Source organism: Xyrauchen texanus, chromosome 33 (genome assembly GCF_025860055.1).
Source record: "Xyrauchen texanus isolate HMW12.3.18 chromosome 33, RBS_HiC_50CHRs, whole genome shotgun sequence".
Taxonomy (NCBI): domain Eukaryota; kingdom Metazoa; phylum Chordata; class Actinopteri; order Cypriniformes; family Catostomidae; genus Xyrauchen; species Xyrauchen texanus.
In genome coordinates, this window is record NC_068308.1 from 31756267 (window position 1) to 31777110 (window position 20844).

The 20844-nt window shown below is 39.2% G+C and overlaps 1 protein-coding gene across 1 annotated transcript; it reads right to left on the bottom strand.

The window, feature by feature from the left end:
- Positions 1–1292: 1292 nt before the first annotated feature.
- On the bottom strand, positions 1293–20098 carry LOC127626702 (dynein axonemal intermediate chain 2-like). The gene is made up of 11 exons (XM_052102676.1): positions 19919–20098; positions 17645–17806; positions 17404–17525; positions 15266–15408; positions 15021–15134; positions 14625–14758; positions 14337–14459; positions 7153–7376; positions 4096–4231; positions 1659–1805; positions 1293–1532 (listed from the first exon to the last, which is right to left on the bottom strand). The coding sequence occupies exons 1-11, from the start codon at positions 20096–20098 to the stop codon at positions 1293–1295; spliced, it is 1725 nt and encodes a 574-aa protein (XP_051958636.1).
- Positions 20099–20844: the final 746 nt, after the last annotated feature.

Genomic DNA, 20844 nt, shown 5'->3' on the forward strand with positions numbered 1-20844 from the left:
GTCATAATGGTGTTCAACAAACCAGGTACTATTAAAATATTGCAATCAATATATATACTGTATCGTGCCATACCTGCATTGATTCTTCACATTGTCAAAAAGGTGACTATTTGTTTAAGAGAATCACTCTCTGGACAGCTGGACAGTCATCCTCAGCTCTCCGTAAACGGAAATATGTTCCACCTCTCTTTTGGCTCATTAACATTAGCCAGTTTACTTTCGGTTTCGTTTTACCAGCTGGTTTCTGAAGACTGGCTCTTCCCTCACTAACGTGTTTGTGGTGCAAAAACAGACTTGGTTCATTAATATTAATTATACCATGCTGACGTTTGATAGCTGGGTAAGAAAATATTTCAAAAAAGCATTTATTTAGCACTTAAATATAAAGTTGTCGCTAACACTTTAGAGCAAGGTTTTATTTGTTAATAGAACATACAGTATGTTTTCTTCAATAATGTATACGTTTACGGAAGCACATTCATTCAAAATACAAAAATGTATTGCTAAAAATGTATCCTAAAAAAGAAATACTGAGACATTAAAGGAGGCTTTCAAATTTCACATTTAATGTTCAAGGTCTTACTCTGTTACCAACAGAATTTGTGTACATTTGTTTATGTTAAAGATGCTTAAAAAAAGAGAATTCTCCATTAAGTAAAAAAAAAAAAAATAAAAATAAAGACTGACATTACCTAACAAATTGGTAGTGGCAGAAATGGTTATCATCTTGGACTGGATGTTTGCTTCAATTTACTTTAGACAAAATTGTAAATATTTACTTGCACAGAGAAAAGGCTCTGGGAAACTCCTGGGACCCCCTCCCGCCTGAGAAAGCAACTCCTCCCTCCCTAAGCACATGAGGCATTGTTGGGGAGACCTGCTCGACCCGAAACACGGTCTCGTGGGCCTCGAAGTTAAGGATATCGTGACCTCCCCTGCCATTGAGCTCTTGATCAACAGACACATTAACCCCTCCCAAGGCACCGCCCCTCCCTCCTCAAAAAGCCTGCTCTCCCCAGCAAAATGAACTGTTTTTCCTTTTGTGTACAGAACCTTTTTTTTTTTTTCAGGGACACCAGTAGCCTTCAACTTGGATATGGCCTTCACACACGCAATTCTCCTAAAAGGGGACAAGAAACTAATAACCTTTTAAAACAAAGAAACATAACTATGAGACCAGCTATGCTACTTACTACTAGTGACATATTGATCCAGACCTCACTCATGGCATGCCTGATAGTGAAACTATCCCTTTTACACTGAGCAAAACATTTGTTTAGCTTTGTGTACAGTTAACATCCCCTATCCTCAACCTTCTCTCTTTTGTTCTCCTCATCTTTTCCTTTACAGGATTCCACAATCTCAAAGAACTCCCTCTCTGCAAGGGCCAGCAGTTCCTCTTCACTCTCCTCCTCATCTCCCAATTTCCCCCCAACTTCTTTGCTCTGTTCAGAGAGGCTGCGTTCCTTCAGAAACATCTCCCTTTGCTTAGATTCCAGAATCTTCCCTCGCTTGGTCTCACGTTCAAACAGCTGCAATCAAAGTGAAACATTTAATTTTCCAGCCATTGATTATTTTTTTTTTTTTACAGTATACTTGAATGTGAGAACACAAAAAATTTAATGTTTTTGCACATGTGATGTGTGTTTTTGTCTCACCTCTGAGACCAGGCCCTTCTCGTTCCTCTGCAGTGTGCACAGACCTGGAGTCATCTCCAGCATTGTGACGGTTCCCAGCCGAGAGCCACAGCCCAGAAAACGCCCTTTATCTTGCACCCGGATGCTGTACAGAGCTTCATAACAAACCTGTTAGAAAAACACACAAACATAAATAGAAGATGTGAATATTTCTTAAAACAGATAACAATTAGATGCTTGAATGTGAGATGTTTCAGGATGAGAGGAGAGTTCTCTTTCATTATCTCGTGTTCGAGATCTACCTATGGAAAGGGCATCCGCATTGCACCAAGTCTGGCTAGACAGATAGAAGCACATGTCTTAAGCCAGGTAGGGCCCGTCACTTATCTGGGTGCATATAAGGACCTACACGTGCTGTGGTACCGCCACAGATTTTATTGAGTTTTTCTATACTATGGTGCTTTCTAAACCTACAGCTACCCCCGTACCATTGACCCTCTTCCTTACTGTGTCATTTGCATGGGACTCACATGCAGAGGAGGCTCTAGAATTCCCTGAAAATTGTAGCCACTGCCTGGCGCTCCCCAAAAAACTCAGGTGCTGGAGGCTCAAAGTGGCCACTACCCAGTGCACCAACCTCGAACTTTCCTACTCTGACGGGGGAATTGGTGAAGATGACGACAGATTTTTGATGATGACTCCCGGGGTGCGGCCTCTCTCAGATGGGCCGAACAATGCGAACCAGCGTTCCCAGAGGACATTTTCTCAGGTAATCCCTCGTTTGCCATGGAGCCGGCCGGTTCTGGTGACTAGGACGAAGCGGGCCTTCTCAAGGGTTCGGAGGATGAGGAGGCCATCCCATCTTCCCTGACACCCCAGACTAGCACCCCAACCGTCCACATCACATTTTGTGAGCGAACGACCGCTCAGCCCTACAAAACTCCTCTGACCAAGAGAGGGACGTGTATGATGGGAAACTCCTGGGACCCCCTCCTGGCCCGAGAAAGCAACTCCTCCCTGTCCTCCCTGCATGTGCTAAGCACATGAGGCATTGTTGGGGAGACCTGCTCGACACGAAACACGGTCTTGCAGGCCTCGAAGTTAAGGATATGGCAGCCCTCGACATGGGTGACCTCCCCGCTATTGAGCCCTTGATTGACAAACACAAGGTTTTTGGCCCTGCTGTCACTTTGATGCAACAACCCTGCAACGATGAGAAAAAGGAGGACGAAGTCTTCAAATTATGCCTTTCTGGGACAGCGGTGCCGCGCCAAGTGCCCTCCACGCAGCCACCCAACCCCCCTGCCACGGGGCGTCATTTCCAACATTCAGGCAAGGGAAAAGCCTGCATCAAACTGCCTCCTCAGCAGAGTAACCCACCCTCTGCCATGCCCTGCTGGAGAACGTCTTTCGCCATGGCCAAGCAACCCCCAACCCTACCCCCTCCGACTCTAAGCGGAAACGGCCGGCCTGATGCATGGCCACAGGGGGCTTTGAGTCCACATTTTAGGGATGCCAGCCCCCGGACTCCAGTTCTGTCCTCCAAGTTTACCTGTTCAAAAAACAGCTTTTCTTCTCTTGATGGGGCCAGCCTTTCACAATTCAAGGAGGAGGGAAAAAGTGCAATGTCGCACATGTCTCAGATTACAGGGTCTTATGGCAGCAGCTATTCAGGTTTTGCCTTTGGGCTTTCTGAGAATGAGGGCATTCATGAAGTGAGTTTCATCCCTCTATTTCAGCCCATTTCTGTCACTCCATTATGGTGATGTGCTTGTGCACAGTAGCCCTGTGCCACTGAAGGAGCACATATTTTTAATCACATGCAATGTTGCAAAAAGTGGTAATGACAGATGCGTCCTTAACAGGATGTGATTCACTCAGGAGGGTAGAATGGTAAATGGTTCGAGGCTGAGCAAACTCCATTCAGCCCACATAAATTATTTGGAGCTCATGACTGTATGGAAAGCTCTGATTCTCACTTTTGTGCTTCAGGGTTATAAGGCACATGATTATGGGATGTGTCAATCACCACCTCTCTGAGGTGAATGCCCCCTGGCTTACAGTGCCTCACTGTGAGTGTATTGGGCAATCAGGGAGCTGTCCACATCTCCCATAGGTGGATCTTGAACATGAGATGATGAAAGAAAACAATAGGTTACTATTAGTAACCCAGGTTCTCTGAAACATAGAGTGGAGAGATCCTCCAAACTTGCCCCACTTGCTTCACGAGAAGAGGATGTAATTACTGAGAAACAGCAGCGCATGCAGGTCCTTATATGCACCCAGGTAAGGGGCAGACCCTACCTGGCATAGGACATGCGCTTCTGTCTGTCTAGCCAGATTTGGTGCAATTGGATGCTTCAGGTACGGATGCTCTTCCCATAGGTTGATAAGTCCACTCAATGTTTCAGAGAACTGGGTTCCGAATAGAAACCTATTGACAGTGTTTAGGACCAACTTTGAGGCTGAGTGTGGGGTTTTTCTGTTTAAGCAGCAGGTCCCACGCATCCAGTGTGCCATCCATCTTCACCGTGAAGAAGACTGAGGGTCTGACTGGGCTCCAACAGCCATCTAACAAAGAGGACTTGTGATACCTGTAGTAAGATATTAGAAATTCTGACACTTGTGCAAGCAGTTAAACCAAGCATCTACATAAAATATAAACAAAATTTCAAAGATTTCAAGCAGGTTTCCCAAAACACTGCCCCTCCTTTAGAGCTTGCAGATTTGATATTGAGTACTTTTACAATAAATATTTGGACTTGTAAAATGAAATTCACACTCACAGCCCTGATGTTGATTGCTGCGATCTGCACTCACAGACAATAATCCAAAACCTGTGTTAATTAGATTTATAGAAATTTTAATTTTCTGGTGTTTTTAGTATTTTCTCAATTCCCTTACTTAGATGTCAATATATGATTTAAATGAAAGTGCACATGGACCATGGTAATCTCAAATAATCTTGAATAAAGCAAGTCATCGCAGTCAGGCAATTATATATCTTAAGTTATAAATTAAATATCTTATTCTTAAGGTGTAAAGGTGTACTTTCTTAGTGCTTGATTTTAAGGATTGATCAGCATGGACGGATTGATAAAACAGTTTGGAAAGACACTGGAGCAAACGTACTCCTTAAGTATGGAGGTGCAATTTAGGACAAAAACTTTCAAAAGAAAAATATATAGCTGCACACTCTCTTAGAAGTTTATATTTGAAAAGTATATAAAAAAGAAACTTACAAAAGAATTTACAGTTATATATTTTTCTTTTGATTTAAACTTACCTTCAACTAGAACTAAGAAATTAATTACTATCATGTAAAAGATATTTAACATGAGTCTTAATGGATAAATATACGAACAGTCTCATTTCAAACAAGAATGCACACCATTGACAATATTATCTTTATTTAACAAGTGGGTTTCTTATAATAATTACAGTAGCATTGCAATTCAGTACTTTATGACTTCTTTAGATTTAACCTTAGCTTGCTAATTTGCAACAGTGCAAGATTAGTTGCAACATCAAAGTAGAACTATAAGGGAAATGACTAACTGAAATAATAAAGGCATGATTTTTAATCTTCTGTAGATAGTCAACAAGCGTGATTAATATAGTAAAAAATCATGTGAAAATGAGGAGAATTTTTGGAAAGAATAACACTCAAGTTGTAGTGCATTTTACACTTAAAAAAATAAAATAATACATAAGATAAATGTCAGTATGATATATGACTGATATAAATGACTGAAAAATAGCATAACGCTGCACTCTGACAATTTAAGGATTTGTCAGCTATCATGTCTCTGGTGTTATCAATAATTCACTGTATTTTATCTGTTGGAACAGTTCTCTAGTGATAATTGAAATTGTCTTACTTCACTCTTAAACCTGTTGATACCTAACCTCTATTTCATGTTTGCATGGAAATATGGAACTTGTGGTATATGACAGCTGGCAGAAACATTTCTTCAGAGAATTCTCTCATTGCCACCCTTAGACAATACATGTGCGGTCTGTCTGTGCCAAGTTCTGCATTGATCAATGTGATCAAATAGCCTCATTTGATTTGTTACATGATCACTTCACTATTAATCATTTGTCAATTAATTAAAATATACTGCCACTGCATCAGCCTGCCATTGCCACCACTGGACCAAACGGCACTGGTTCTGTTGCGTGACATCATCGCATTCTGAGATGATCCATTTAGATTGGTCCAGCATCAGTCGTTCCAGCTCTTTGGATTGGTCACTACGTCATTGACCCCGCCCAGCACTGGTAGTATGTTCTCAAATCTTGATTTACAACTGCACAAGTGAATTTTTCACAAGTTGTTGCAAAAGTCAAGGTGAGAAGATTTGAAGTTGCAGTGGCAGATTTGAGAGGTTGTAACTGATGATTTGTTGTTGTACTGCAAAAATTATGTACAAAAGCAATACAAGTTTGTGTCTGTTGTACATAATGAACGTAATTTTACACATTTGTGACTATTTGTCTGCAACTTCGAATTCAAAACACAGGTTGTGGATTATTGTCTTTGAGTGCAGATTGCAGCAATCAACTTCAGATTTTGATTTTACAAGTTTTCCCATCAGGGCTGTGAGTTTAAATTTCATCTTACAAGTATAATATTTATTGTCCAAGTTCTCAAATTCAAATCAGCATGCTCTCGAGTTTTGCAACAGATTAACCTTCATACTTGTCCCTCCCCAAACTCGTGCCATTGGTTGAGCCAATGTTGCCATGTCAGGCTGGTAAGGAATATTCAAACAAACAGAGCAATATTTTGATAGCGCCAAAAAGCACTTTTATTTTTTTAAATCAACTTGTTGGATTACTTTGCGTAATAAGAAGGAGAACGTTTTTAAAATGGAAAAAATTACATCACCTTTAAGGCACAAATGCAGAAAGCCAAAACTGATTATCCAAATTCATAATTTAATTGTGTGTTTCTTTGTCTGCATGCTTTAATTTACTGATTTAAAATTTGCTGTGCCAGAGACTATTTAGTCTGAGACAGACCACTTCTGTTAAAAGGAATGGGAGAAATGTGAATGCCCAACGGGTGTGGAAAAGGATATCCCGCCTTACAGTTAAAAGAGCCAATCATCTTTTAGATATAGACATCGCCTGTCAGACAACTCAGGGAGGTGCATGGACATGAGCTGAACCAGCCTTAAAACTAGAGTTTTTTTTGTGTGATCTAAGATAAAAAATAAAATAAAAATAAACTATTTACGATACCATTGTTGTCAGATTTTACTCCTGATTTTAAATATGTTATTTGATAATAACCTTGACCAACCATTTTGGAGATTTCAGACTTTACCAATTTAACTTTGTGCTCCAAAGTTGGTCGCCAATTAAACTGACTTGCCTTGAAAGAGATCTTGGCTGTGTCCATTTAAATTTATCATGTAGATTGCAAACGCACATAGTCAAGTTAAACCCATATGAGTGCTGTGAATGTTGGTCTATCATTATTCCAAAACTACTCAGAGGTTCTTACTTAGTAGACATGATGGATGACCCCTTGATGTCCTCTGACCAGATGCGAGCAGTCCAGTCAGCCACGGTCAGGAAGCACTTAGGATAGAAGGGGTTCCTCTGCAGGGCGTAAATGGGGCCATGGTGGCTGCTGTATGTGCATGCAATCTTGTCAGCTGGGGTTTGTGCCTTGAGATTGCATGTGACCACAAGACCCTGCTCTGTGCCAACCATGAACTTTGTGGGCTTGTGAAATAAAAAACAATAGATTTTTACTTCTCATTGTTACCACAAACATTTTCATGCAATGGATTTTTTTTTCCATAGACAAATTCATTTTTAACAATAATTTAGAAATCTTAAAAGACAGACATACCATGAGGAAATAACTTTTTTTTTTTGCAAGAATAACATAGAAATATATTACAGTATTTGGGACCTATAATGTGTTGGAAAATAAGAGTAAAGTTATTTTCTGAGGTATCGTTATGTTCTTGCCCTTTCAAGGGTTAATAAATGTATGAACAAACAGTCTTAACATTGCATACAAGCACTTAAATCCATTTGTGGAGAGTGTGACAGAAAACACATAACATTACTCTATCAATAAACCTAATGAGTCATTACAAAAAACGTATAAAAGTGTACTGCATCTGGTTGTGTTTTTTATGTAAAGGGGTCTATCATTTATTAGCCAACAATTATTTCACTCACATTCATCTCCACAAAATCCCTGGGATGATGGTACATCAGGTTTGAAATGCTCCCTGCGTGAGATGATTTTGTTTTCAACACACCTTACAAATTGTGTAACCATCACCAACATTTTAAATACCCAAAGAATTCCCACACTACGAATATAATCTCTCAGGTGGGGGAAATAAGAGGTTCAAGCTCTGACAATCACTGTGCAGTGCTCTGAGAGTGAAAGAGGAATTTATTTATTTGTTGTAAATGTAGGCAATTGTTTCTTAATTGAACTGATGGAAACATTAATTCCTTTACTTGAATTTAAGGGGAGAAAATCTGATACTGGCAATGTTGCTAAAGTGTAATCCAGGGAATCTGGAATTCTGGCCCAGGCATGCATTTATAAAGAAAGCTCCTCTGCAAATTTTCCAGACAATTTACAACATCAAAATCCGGTGTGAATGCAGCTAGAGAAAGTGGGCAGGCACTGTTGTGATTACCTTAAGTCCTGACTTAAAAGAGCCAATCGCCTTTTTCATAGAGGCTGAAATACTATTTGTTTAAAATGTGCTTGCACGTTAGGATGACCAGCCACAAATACAGTTTTTAGATTGATTTGGGCAATGATGATACCGTTGTCAAGTAATTTGTATTTGTATAGCACCTTAGCCAGCTTTAAATAAAATCCTGCATTAACAGAAAATTAAACTGTAATATCTATAAAGTCATCATTGTGTAGTTTGATTAAATATGATTGTGAATTGTGTATAAAAATAAGTAATTAAGTAATAATTGTATTTAGAATCTCAGTGAGCAAGCCGAAGGCTCACTGTGGGGCCAGTTCCCCTCTATCTAACAGCATGAATATAATGCCAATATTACTTAATTATGTGTAGTGCAAGTTTTTGTTTAAAATGATTAAACTAAGTAAGTGTTAAACAAAGATTTTGACATAAGTTGGAAGACACCGGCTTAATTTAGTCATCATCACTCAAAGACATGTAGCAGTGGTGTCCGACACCAAGCAGGAAGGACACTGTATCTGGCCAGTTCTGGTGACCTCTGGTGAGTCCCGAGGTTGAGACATGGATAAAAATACAATAATATTAGCATAGATGCCATTCAATTTTTTTTGCAGAGTTATAGATCATGATCAATGTTTCTGGTTCTGGCAGACCTAACTAAAGCAGCCTAATTGTGAGTTGATGGTAAAATTAGGTGTGTGCCTGGCTAAATAGATGAGTCTTCAGTCTAGACTTAAATTCAGTGAGTGTGTCTGCATCCTGGACAGTGTTAGGGAGACTATTCCATAGTTTAGGAGCCAACTAGGAAAAGGATCTACTTCCTTTTGAGGATTTTGATATTCTAGGATCTATTAACAGTCCAGAATTTTGCGATCGTAATGAATGTGATGGAATATAGGGTGGTAGAAGGTCACTGAAGTATTGTGGAGCTAGACCATTCAAAGCTTTTATGTAGTTAACAGAATTTTAAAATGAATACGAAATTTATCAGGTAGCCAATGTAACAACAATAAAATTGGCATATTTCTTGGTTCTAGTCAGCACTCTGGCTTCTGCATTTTTAACCAATTGAAGTTTATATGAAATATAAAGTTGGGTATTGTAGGCATAACAGTGGAAACTTATTCCACAATTCCTGATAATATCTCCCAGGGGAAGCTTCTATTAGGAGAAAAGCAGAGGCCCTAAAACAGATGCCTGTGGCACTCATACTTAACTTTTGTTTGATTTGACAATTCCTCAGTACATAGACACAGTGGTAGCGGTCTGCTAAATAGGACCTAAGCTATGCTAATGCAAGTTCACAAATGCCAACATCCTTTTCTAGCCTATTCAAGAGAATTTCATGATGTCATGTCAATGAGGAATTTGTAACTCTGATAAGTGAAGTCTCTGTACTGTGGTGGGGCATAAATCCTGATTTAAATTGTTAATATATACTATTTCTCTGTAGAAATTAACATAGCTGGGAGGACACTACCTTTTCTAGTATTTTCGACACAAAGGAGAAAATTCTCAGAAATCAAATTGTGGGTTCTTAAGAAGCGGTTTGATAACTGCCATTTTAAAGTTTCTTGGGACATGTTTTAAGGATAGCGAGGAATTAATCATATTTAGAAGAGGTTCTGAGATTACAGGGAACACTTATTTTAAGAGCGTAGTTGGCATTGGATCTAACATACATGTTTTTTTACATGCAGTTTTGTCTGGACGGACGAGGAGGTTGCTTTATTACTACAAGTGACCCTGGACTATAAAGCACGCCACCTTTTTAAGGACTCCAACTGGTGATCTCATGTTGGTCTGTTCGCCCTGGAGGTAAGGACGAAGTTCTCGAAATTCATGACTATAGACTGAACACGTAATACGCGTGCGCATGACGTCATCGTTTTCACAAATTCACGTTTTTGTATATTTACACAGAGACGATAACAGCATCGTTTTCAAAAACTTGCACTTTGAAACCCATTTTCAAACGTTTGTGTTTTCAGGCCCCAAAACGCTGTTGTCATGTAAAAGAACAGCCAAAGAAATTTCTCAATTTTTTGTTGAAAACGTTGTTGTGTAAACGGCCCCTGAGATGTCATTGCTCTGCGGTAGAATTTCTATAGTATTAACATCAACTCCATATGACAGAATTAAATCTAGAGTATGATTACGATGAATTGGTCCTGTCATATTTTGTCTAACTCCAAGAGAGTTGAGAATATCGATAAATGCTAATCCCAATGTGTCATTTTCATTATCAATTTGAATGTTGAAGTCACCAACAATTAAAGCCCTATCTACAGTAACTATTAGATCAGATAGAAAATCTGCAAATTCTCCAAGAAAATCAGAATAAGGCCCAGGTGATCAGTGGGTACGGAAAATATTCAGACCCCCTTAAAGTTTTCACTCTTTGTTATATTGCAGCCATTTGCTAAAATCATTTAAGTTCATTTTTTTCCCTCATTATTGTACACACATCAACCCATATTGACAGAAAAACACAGAATTGTTGACATTTTTGCACTTTTATTAAAAAAGAAAAACTGAAATATCACATGGTCCTAAGTATTCAGACCCTTTGTTCAGTATTTAGTAGAAGCACCCTTTTGATCTAATACAGCCATGAGTCTTTTTGGGAAAGATGCAACAAGTTTTTCACATCTGGATTTGGGTATCCTCTGCCATTCCTCCTTGCAGATCCTCTCCAGTTCTGTCAGGTTGGATGGTAAACGTTGGTGGACAGCCATTTTCAGGTCTCTCCAGAGATGCTCAATTGGGTTTAAGTCAGGGCTCTGGCTGGGCCATTCAAGAACAGTCACGGAGTTGTTGTGAAGCCACTCCTTCGTTATTTTAGCGGTGTACTTAGGGTCATTGTCTTGTTGGAAGGTGAACCTTCGGCCCAGTCTGAGGTCCAGAGCACTCTGAAGAAGGTTTTCGTCCAGGATATCCCTGTACTTGGCCGCATTCATCTTTCCCTCGATTGCAACCAGTCGTCCTGTCCCTGCAGCTGAAAAACACCCCCACAGCATGATGCTGCCACCACCATGCTTCACTGTTGAGACTGTATTGGACAGGTGATGAGCAGTGCCTGGTTTTCTCCACACATACCGCTTAGAATTAAGGCCAAAAAGTTCTATCTTGGTCTCATCCGACCAGAGAATCTTATTTATCACCATCTTGGAGTCCTTCAGGTGTTTTTTAGCAAACTCCATGCGGGCTTTCATGTGTCTTGCACTGAGGAGAGGCTTCCGTCGGGCCACTCTGCCATAAAGCCCCGACTGGTGGATGGCTGCAGTGATGGTTGACTTACTACAACTTTCTCCCATTTCCCGACTGCATCTCTGGAGCTCAGCCACAGTGATATTTGGGTTCTTCTTTACCTCTCTCACCAAGGCTCTTCTCCCTTGATAGCTCAGTTTGGCCGGACGGCCAGCTCTAGGAAGGGTTCTGGTCGTCCCAAACGTCTTCCATTTAAGGATTATGGAGGCCACTGTGCTCTTATGAACCTTAAGGGCAGCAGAAATTGTTTTCTAACCTTGGCCAGATCTGTGCCTTGCCACAATTCTGTCTCTGAGCTCTTCAGGCAGTTCCTTTGACCTCATGATTCTCATTTGCTCTGACATGCACTGTGAGGTGTAAGGTCTTATATAGACAGGTGTGTGGCTTTCCTAATCAAGTCCAATCAGTATAATCAAACACAGCTGGACTCAATTGAAGGTGTAGAACCATCTCAAGGATGATCAGAAGAAATGGACAACACCTGAGTTAAATATATGAGTGTCACAGCAAAGGGTCTGAATACTTAGGACCATGTGATATTTCAGTTTTTCTTTTTTAATAAATGTGCAAAAATGTCAACAATTCTGTGTATTTCTGTCAATATGGGGTGCTGTGTGCAATAATGAGGGAAAAAAATTAACTTAAATGATTTTAGCAAATGGCTGCAATATAACAAAGAGTGAAAAATTTAAGGGGGTCTGAATACTTTCCGTACCCACTGTATATAATGTAGCAAGGGCCAAAGATGACAGAGTTTTTTTTTATTTATATCTGACAGTTTCACATTAAGCATTATTAGTTCAAAAGACTTAAACTTATATCCTGTCCTCTGAGTAATAACAAAAACTTCAATGCAAATTCTAGCAACCCCTCCTCCTCAGCCCTTTCATAGAGGCTCATGTTTATAACAATAACCTGGAGGAGTAGATGCAATTAAACTAATATATTCATCCAGTTTAAGCCAGGTTTAAGTCAAACAGACCACATCCAAAATATGATCTGTAATTATTTCATTTACAATTAGTGTTTTGGTTGAAAGAGATCTAATGTTTTGTAGCCCTACCTTTATATGATGTTTATCTTCAAATTATTTGTATTTTTTCAAGTTTAACCTTAATCAAATGTTTTCTAGATATTTTGTTGGGGGTATGTGTTTGGTAGTTCGGGGAACAAACGCAGTCTCTATATGATATCTAGGTGATACAGTCGCTATGTGTTGTAGTTTATGTGACCTGTGTAACGTCTCAAGGCAGCTAGCAGATGTTTGGATTAGCGAGTGTGTCTGCTTCCTGACCTGGGCCCCAGTTAGTCAAATACTATCACTATTAAGGCTATGAGCCAAATTACTAGAAAGAAGAGCGGCACCTTCCCTGGAGGGATGTGTCCGTCTCTCTTTAGCAGGTCAGGTTTACCCCCAAAACTCTTCCAATTGTCTATGAATCCAATGCTATTCTCCAGACACCACTCAGATATCTAGCCATTCAGTGACAATAATCTACTATAAACCTCATCACCACGATGAACTGGGAGGGGGCCCGAGCATATTACAGTGTCTGACATTGCTTTTGTTCTTTTCACACACCTGTTTGTGTGTGAAAACTTGTAAATTTGATTTGATGTCAGACGCCCGAGCCCCCTTTAACAATGGTGGCTGTAGTCTCTATTTCCATGTTCCTTACAATAGTCACCAATAACAAGGTCTCTTTCAACAGGATTCTCAGTGGGTGCATCACTGAGTGGGGAGAATCAATTAGAAACCCTACCAGGAACAGGAGAGTGGTGTCGCTTTGCTGAGCGAGTCTGCCACCGAGATGTCACCCAAATGCGCTGCTGCAGGAGCTCTTCAGCCGGAACCAAAGTGTATGTGTTGCTTTCTGTAATACCCGCATCCAAAACAGTATCTACTGGCTTCTCTTTCTCAATTACCTCCACTAGCGTTCAGATGCGTGTCTCTAACTCATTAACCTTCTCCATCAGCCTAACTAATTCCTTACATTTATCACATGTGAATTCCTCACTGCTGATGGAAGAAGCTATAGTAAACATGTGACATGCAATGCAGGAAGCAATAACATGAGCGGGTACCATGACTTACCACAATTGTTTGTTGTTTGTTGTTGGTTGTTCCTGAGCGGCGAGGGTTTGAGATCAATGTGAATCCCTCACGCAATTGTTTGTTATTAAAACTGTTCCAGTGGTGCTTTGAGATCGATGCAATAATTTGTGTAAAACGGAGGAGAAAATGGGTGAGCGCTGTAAAATGCAAACTGTTTAATCACGATAAAAATAGAAAGCAGATGCAAGCGGAAAATGCACGCATGTGAATCGCGATAAGAGAATAAGGCAGAGGGGAAACCCGATGCGCGATGAAAAATGGCAGATATTAAAGATTAAAAGCTGAAAACATAGATAAGGGATGCTAAAAAAGCTAGCAGGCTAAAAAACACAAACTCAAGCTAGGTGCCAGCATAAACAGGAACAGGAAGTGAGTCAGTGTTTGTAGCCTGCTAGCTATGTCAGATTGTATTGCTGATTTGAAATATATTATTAAAACATAAATATTGACAACCAGATCTGGAGATTTTGGTCTTTCCCCATTCAAGTAGATAGAAGCTGTACTTGTATTACTTTTGCCTACGTAGAACATTGCTGCCCTGGGGTGTTTCCGATATGTCTACCCAGTGAACTGACATGTCTTAAATGGACTTTGAATCAATCTTACCATAGTTGTCTCAAAATCCATTGAGATTGCACCAAGGGCATCTTCAAGATTCCCCTTCTTATTAGGATCCAGCACGAGTCTATCGATGGGCTCACTCATCTTACGAATGTCCCACCACAGTACCTGGTATCAAATGCATGAGTGCTTCTTTAAAATTACAATATTTTATACTTTATAAAGGTTTAATAATGGTTCATTTGCATAGGGTGCAAGGCAAAACTCTAATCTAGTTTAAAGTTTGCTGTGTCTATTTGATAGTTTTGGACTGTTGTGTAACTGCATACAAACCTGTCCATCTGTAGAAGCTGAGAAAGTGTCCCCTGTCGAATGCAGCCAGATGACTTTGTACACAGGGTTTCTATGGCTGTGCTCAATGGCGGACATCTCTACTGGATGGCTGCCGCTCCGAGTGTCCCAATAGACTGGAAATTGGGCAAAAGACAAAGTGGTAATTTACAAGTTTACAAACACTTGCTTAATCATAATTTCAAAAGTCTCTATACCATATTCCATACCAAATGCTATTAGTCCGGCCATTAGACCCATAGACTTAAAGTCTGAGCTTAACAAAAGGAATTTAAAGAGGCACTGTTATACAGTCTTATACTGTATAACAATGCAGTTCAAACATGGAAGAAAGTACTTTTCCATTAACCACAGAGGTCATCAGGATATTAAACCCACCAATTTGACCATTGTAGCTTCCCCCAACAAGGATGTGAGAATCTTTGGGGTTGTACTCCAGACAAACAAGCGGAGAAACAGGTTTCAGAGTCATCTCTGGTTTACAGGGGTTTTCTAAAGGGACAAATAAAATCTGTATATAATAATTTTGTTCTTGTCAATAGTGGCACATGCTGCATGTGTGCAATGTGGTTAAAAAGTGATTTGATTTGTAAAAGTCCCATATCATAAAATAGACTGGGTACCAATGTCCCAAATGTAGGAGTCGAAGCTCATGTCTTTGGGTGCTCTCTGAAACTCCAGGCAAGAGTAGGCAACAGCAAGCTTATGGTTACTATTTGGGTGCCAGGACAAACAGGTGGCTGTGCGCTTCACTTTATTTGGGTCTCTAGAGAAAACCAAAGTGCAAAGAGTAGAACAGATAAGTTGGAAATTCAGGTTACAGGACAATGCACACATTCCCAGATAAAGTATGTCTGGGAATGTATTCATACTACTCACCTGCATACCTAAAGAACATACTTTTATTTACCAGCATAGAAGTTTGTTTTTCATCAAGCGCATTTCAAACGCTGACTGAGCAGTTTATTAGGAAAACCGGTACCTACTTATTCATGCAATTATCTAATCAGACAATCATGTGGCAGCAGCGTGGTGCATAAAATCATGCAGATACAAGTCAGGAGCTTCAGTAAATGTTCACATCAACCATCAGAATGTGGAAAAAATATGATCTCTGTGATTTTGACTGTGGTAAGATTGTTGGTGCCAGACAGGCTGGTTTGAATATTTCTGTAACTCCTGATCTTCTGGGAATTTCATGCATGTCTCAAGAGTTTACTCAGAATGGTGCCAAAAAAAAAACAAACAAAAAAAAAACATCTAGTGAGCCTTGTTGATGAGAGAGAGGTTAATGGAGAACAGCCAGACTGGTTCGAGCTGACAGAAAGGCTACGGTAACTCAGGAAACCACTCTGTATAATTTTAGCGAGCAGAATAGCATCTCAGAATGCACATGTAGAATCTTGAGGTAGATGGGCTACAACAGCAGAAGACCACGTCCGGTTCCACTTCTGTAAGCTAATAACAGAAAGCTGAGGCTGCAGTGGGCACAGCTCACCAAAACTGGACAGTTGAAGACTGGGAAAACATAGCCTTGTCTGATTAACTTCAATTTCTTCTGAGGCACATAGATCGTAGGGTCAGAATTTGGCACCAACAGTATGAATCAATTGACCCAACCTGCCAACAGTCCTGGCTGATGGCGGTGGTGTAATGGTGAGGGGAATGTTTCCTTAGCACACTTTGGTCTGTTAATATTAATCAATCATCACTTGAATGCCACAGCCAATTTGAAAATTGTTGCCGACCACGTGCATGCCTTCATGTCCACAATTTTCCCATCTTCTAATGGCTACTTCCAGCATGATAATGCACCATGTCACAAAGCAAAAGTCATCTCAAACTGGTTTCATGAACATGAGAATGAGTTCATTGCTCTTCCGTGGCCTTCCAAGTCACTGAATCTGAATCCAATAGAAGACCTTTGGGATGTGGTAGAACTGAAAAATCTGCATAAATTGCATGATGCAATCATGTCAACGTGGACCAGAATCGCAATGGAATGTTTCCAACATCTTGAAGAATTCATGCCATGAAGAATGTTTTTGAACCCAGTATTAGTATTAGTATTACCCAGTAAATTGCAATACTACAGTGTTTCTAATAAAGTTCTCAGTGAGTGTACTCTGACAGTAAGTGATTTCAGACATAGCAACTGTCCCAAAGCAGCTTTACTTTACAGAATAGATTTTTTTTTAATAGTGCCTTATATATCCTTCAGTAAGCAAGCTAAAAGCAACCATGATGTGGAAGAATTCCCTAAGATGTTAAATAGATGAGGACTAAACCTTGGGAGGAACCAATTCTTATCTGGGGAAGACACCAGAGGTTCCATTAAAATGTTCTGTTTCGTTTTTTCCGAATGTTAAGAACATTGATGGATTGTTTTAAAATGCGTTCACTTAATTTGGACAACTATTAAATAGTTGTTCTCTTTACTGTCTCCCCTCTTCTTTAATAAATATTCAATATCAGGTGTAGTTTAGGTTAGGGACAGGAAAATGGTTCAAGGACAAACAAAAGATGTTGCTTCTGGAACACACCATGCTGGGCAAAATTGCAGTTATCAACTCAATATTTCAAAATAACTGATCGATTAGATTGGAAATTTCCAGGTCATATTTTAGTACTACTTACAGTAATCAATTGCAGCACAACTGATTAGAGTATTGAGATTATTCTCAAAACTCTGTTTGAAAGTGAACACCTGCGCCAAATCATGTCTATGGTAGTCCTAATGTGCTCTAATGAGTGTGCTCACCTGAAAACATTGATGAACTTAGCTGTTTGCTGTTCTTCTGTTTCCTCAACAACCTCTTCATCCTCAAAATACTCCTGGTAGATGTCAGTGGCATTGTTCTGCTTAATACAGTGATCGATGAGCTGCGGTGGGCAGAAAGACAAGACTGAGACTAGACAAACTTTTAGGGGGAAAAGTTCTCTCAATACACAAAAAAATATTATGAGGCAATTTAATTTCACAGTAAGTGTAAGAAACTTACGCTTGCAAGATGCTGGATACTGTTCTGATAATGCTCATCCTTCTCCACCTTCTTTTTGTAGCGGTTTGTCACATCCAGGTTCTCTGCGTTGACACTTTTCGGCCACCCCCCCTCAACATGGTTTATTCCTTGTGACACAGATTCCATGCTGTTTGTGTTAACCTGAAAAGGTCAAGTATTTAATAGTAGACAGAATGACTGACACAACTTCTGTCAAGTTTCTTTACATTTCCACATTACATATAACAACTTTCATTATTACACAGCTCTATGGAATACTTGAATGTAATTGGTCAATCTAAGCATTCTGCGGTCAAATATTTTTGTAAAATGACCACTAAACTGTATAATATATTGTTGTCCTTGGCAATCAATTTCCTACATAGCTCAATATTTAATGGCAGTTTATTTATTTATTAGGTCATTAGCTGTGTAATATGCTTCATGTCAGGGTTTATTTTGTGATAATAACCGGCTGTTTGTACATTAATATTTACTTATTAAGTCATTAATAGGCATTATATAATACTTAATAGATCAATACTGTAAATTGTAATATTTATAGGAAAATATACCTCTACTTGAATGTACATTAGTTAAAATTGATAAATCTTAATTAATATGGTTAATGACATTTAATGACCACAATAATTACAAAGTGTTACCCATGGGGCAGGGCAGGACTGGTAATCTTGCATACCGGGCATTTTCCAGGTGGGCCATTGGGAGAACACGAGGGGTCGGTGTGACGGACAAATTTTAGGCCAGTTGCTAAGTAAAAGCCCAAGCCAATTTCTCTTCCCAGTCCAGCCCTGCCATGGGGTAAGCCAAAACAGTCATATACACTGGCGGCCAAAATTTTGGAATAATGTACAGATTTTGCTGTTTTAGAAGAAAATTGATACTTTAATTCACCAAAGTGGCATTCAACTGGAGTGGTGCTGGTGACGTAGTGGGTTTGATCCCCACAGCCACCACCTTTGTGTCCTTGAGCAAGGCACTTAACCCCAGGTTGCTCCGGGGGGATTGTCCCTGTAATAAGTGCACTGTAAGTCGCTTTGGATAAAAGCGTCTGCCAAATACATAAATGTAAATGAAACTGATCACAATGTATAGTCAGGACATTACTGATGTAAAAAACAGCACCAACAGCACCAAAAATATTTTTTTTATCAAATCTAGACAGGCCCCATTTCCAGCAGCCATCACTCCAACACTTTATCCTCAAGTAAATATAGCTAAATTGATTAAAGTACTAGAAAATCACTTGCCATTATATCAAAAATAGCTGAAAGCTATTTGTTTCATTAAATGAAGCTTAACATTGTCTTTGTTCTTGTGTTGCCACAGTATGCAATAGACTGGCATGTCTTAAGGTCAATATTATATCTAAAATGGCAAAAAAGAAACAGCTTTCTGTAGTAACTCATTAGTCAATCATCGTTTTGAGGAAGGAAGGCTATACAAAGCTTGAAATTGTCCAAAAAATAAATAAATGAAGATTTCATACAAAGGTGTACACAATACAGTCTTCAAAGACAAAAGGACAACTGGCTCTAACAAGGACAGAAAGAGATGTGGATGGCCAGATGTACAACTAAACAAGAGGATAAGTACATCAGAGTCTCTAGTTTGAGAAATAGATGCCTCACATGTCCTCAACTGACAACTTCATTGAATTTTACCATAAAGAGTAAAGAGTAAAGAGAAGACTCAGGGGTGCAGGCCAAATGGGAAAAATTGCAACGAAAAAGCCACTTTTGAAACAGAAAAACAAACAAAAAAAATGTTAGAGTGGGTAAAGTAATACAGACATTGGACAACAGATAATTGAAAAAGAGTGTTATAGATCTTAACCCCACTGAGCTTTTGTGGGATCAGCTAGACTGTAAGGTGTGTGAGAAGTGCCCGACAAGACAGCCACATCTATGGCAAGTGCTACAGGAAGCGTTGGGTGAAAAGTCACCTGAGTATCTGGACAAACTGACAGCTAGAATACCAAGGATCTGCAAAGCTGTCATTGCTGCAAGTGGAGGATTTTTTTATGTGCACATTTTAAAGTAGTTTAAGAAGTAATTCACTTTTTTTTAATTATTATTATAGCAATTTTTCATGTTATTAAAGTCCTGACTATACATTGTGATCAGTTAAATGCCACTTTGGTAAATAAAAGTACCCATTTCTTTCCGTAGAGCAAAATCTGTCCATTATTCCAAACTTTTGGCCACCAGTGTATGGCTCACTGCTGATCACATAATTTGTTGTTTGTCTCACCTCATGCTCAGACATTTTCTGTGAGCACTGGGTGCCAACAATACATAGATCCTCCTCAATAAAGTTGGCCTCCAATGAGGGGTTAGGCGGAATGTCCACATGAAGCACAGCACTTTCTGAAAAGTTACAAGGGTGGCCAAACTCACAGCACTTTTTTGTGTACACGTACATAATCTCCATTTTGAATGCTGAAGATGAAAACAGAGGGAGAAGAAGGTGTCAATCATAACCAGTCAAAAGGTTGTATACTTTCAAATAAATGATGCTCCACGTGGTCTTAATTAACCTTTGATCAAAAGGTTTATGCTTACATAATAATGCTTGAAATACGTTTTCTACTCTGCACTTATGTGAATTTCTTCAATAACAGCAAGCATAATAGGCAAAGGGTGGCAACTTCAAAGAAGCTAATATTTAAGATAGTTTTGATTTGTTTAATATTTTTAGTGACTTTATTACTCCCATATTTAATTATGTTATTGCATATGTACATCCGTTACACATAGTCTTACTTTTATTTTAAAATGTGGAAAATAGTATAGAAAAATACTTTTGCTAGATTTAACCTGCAATATTTAACCCTGTGCTAGCAGCAATAAAATGTCCAAGTAAACATCAGTAAACCAAATTATTTAGGTATTTGAAACAGAAAATGATCATGAAATTGTTTGATTGAACGGTTTAGACTAAAAATGCTGTACACTATAAACCAAACAGAAGTCGTTTGTAAGGACGTTTAAGTGATTCAGATGTAAACAAATATATTTCATAGTAGCGTAATCAGTTCAGTGTATGATACAATTCTGTCTTTGCGAAGTGGGATGGTACTGAATAGTATATAACTATGTATTTGATAGGCGTTCTCTCTTTTTTTTTTTAAACCAAAATAAGTGCAACCGCATAGTAGTGAGAATCAATAAATTGAT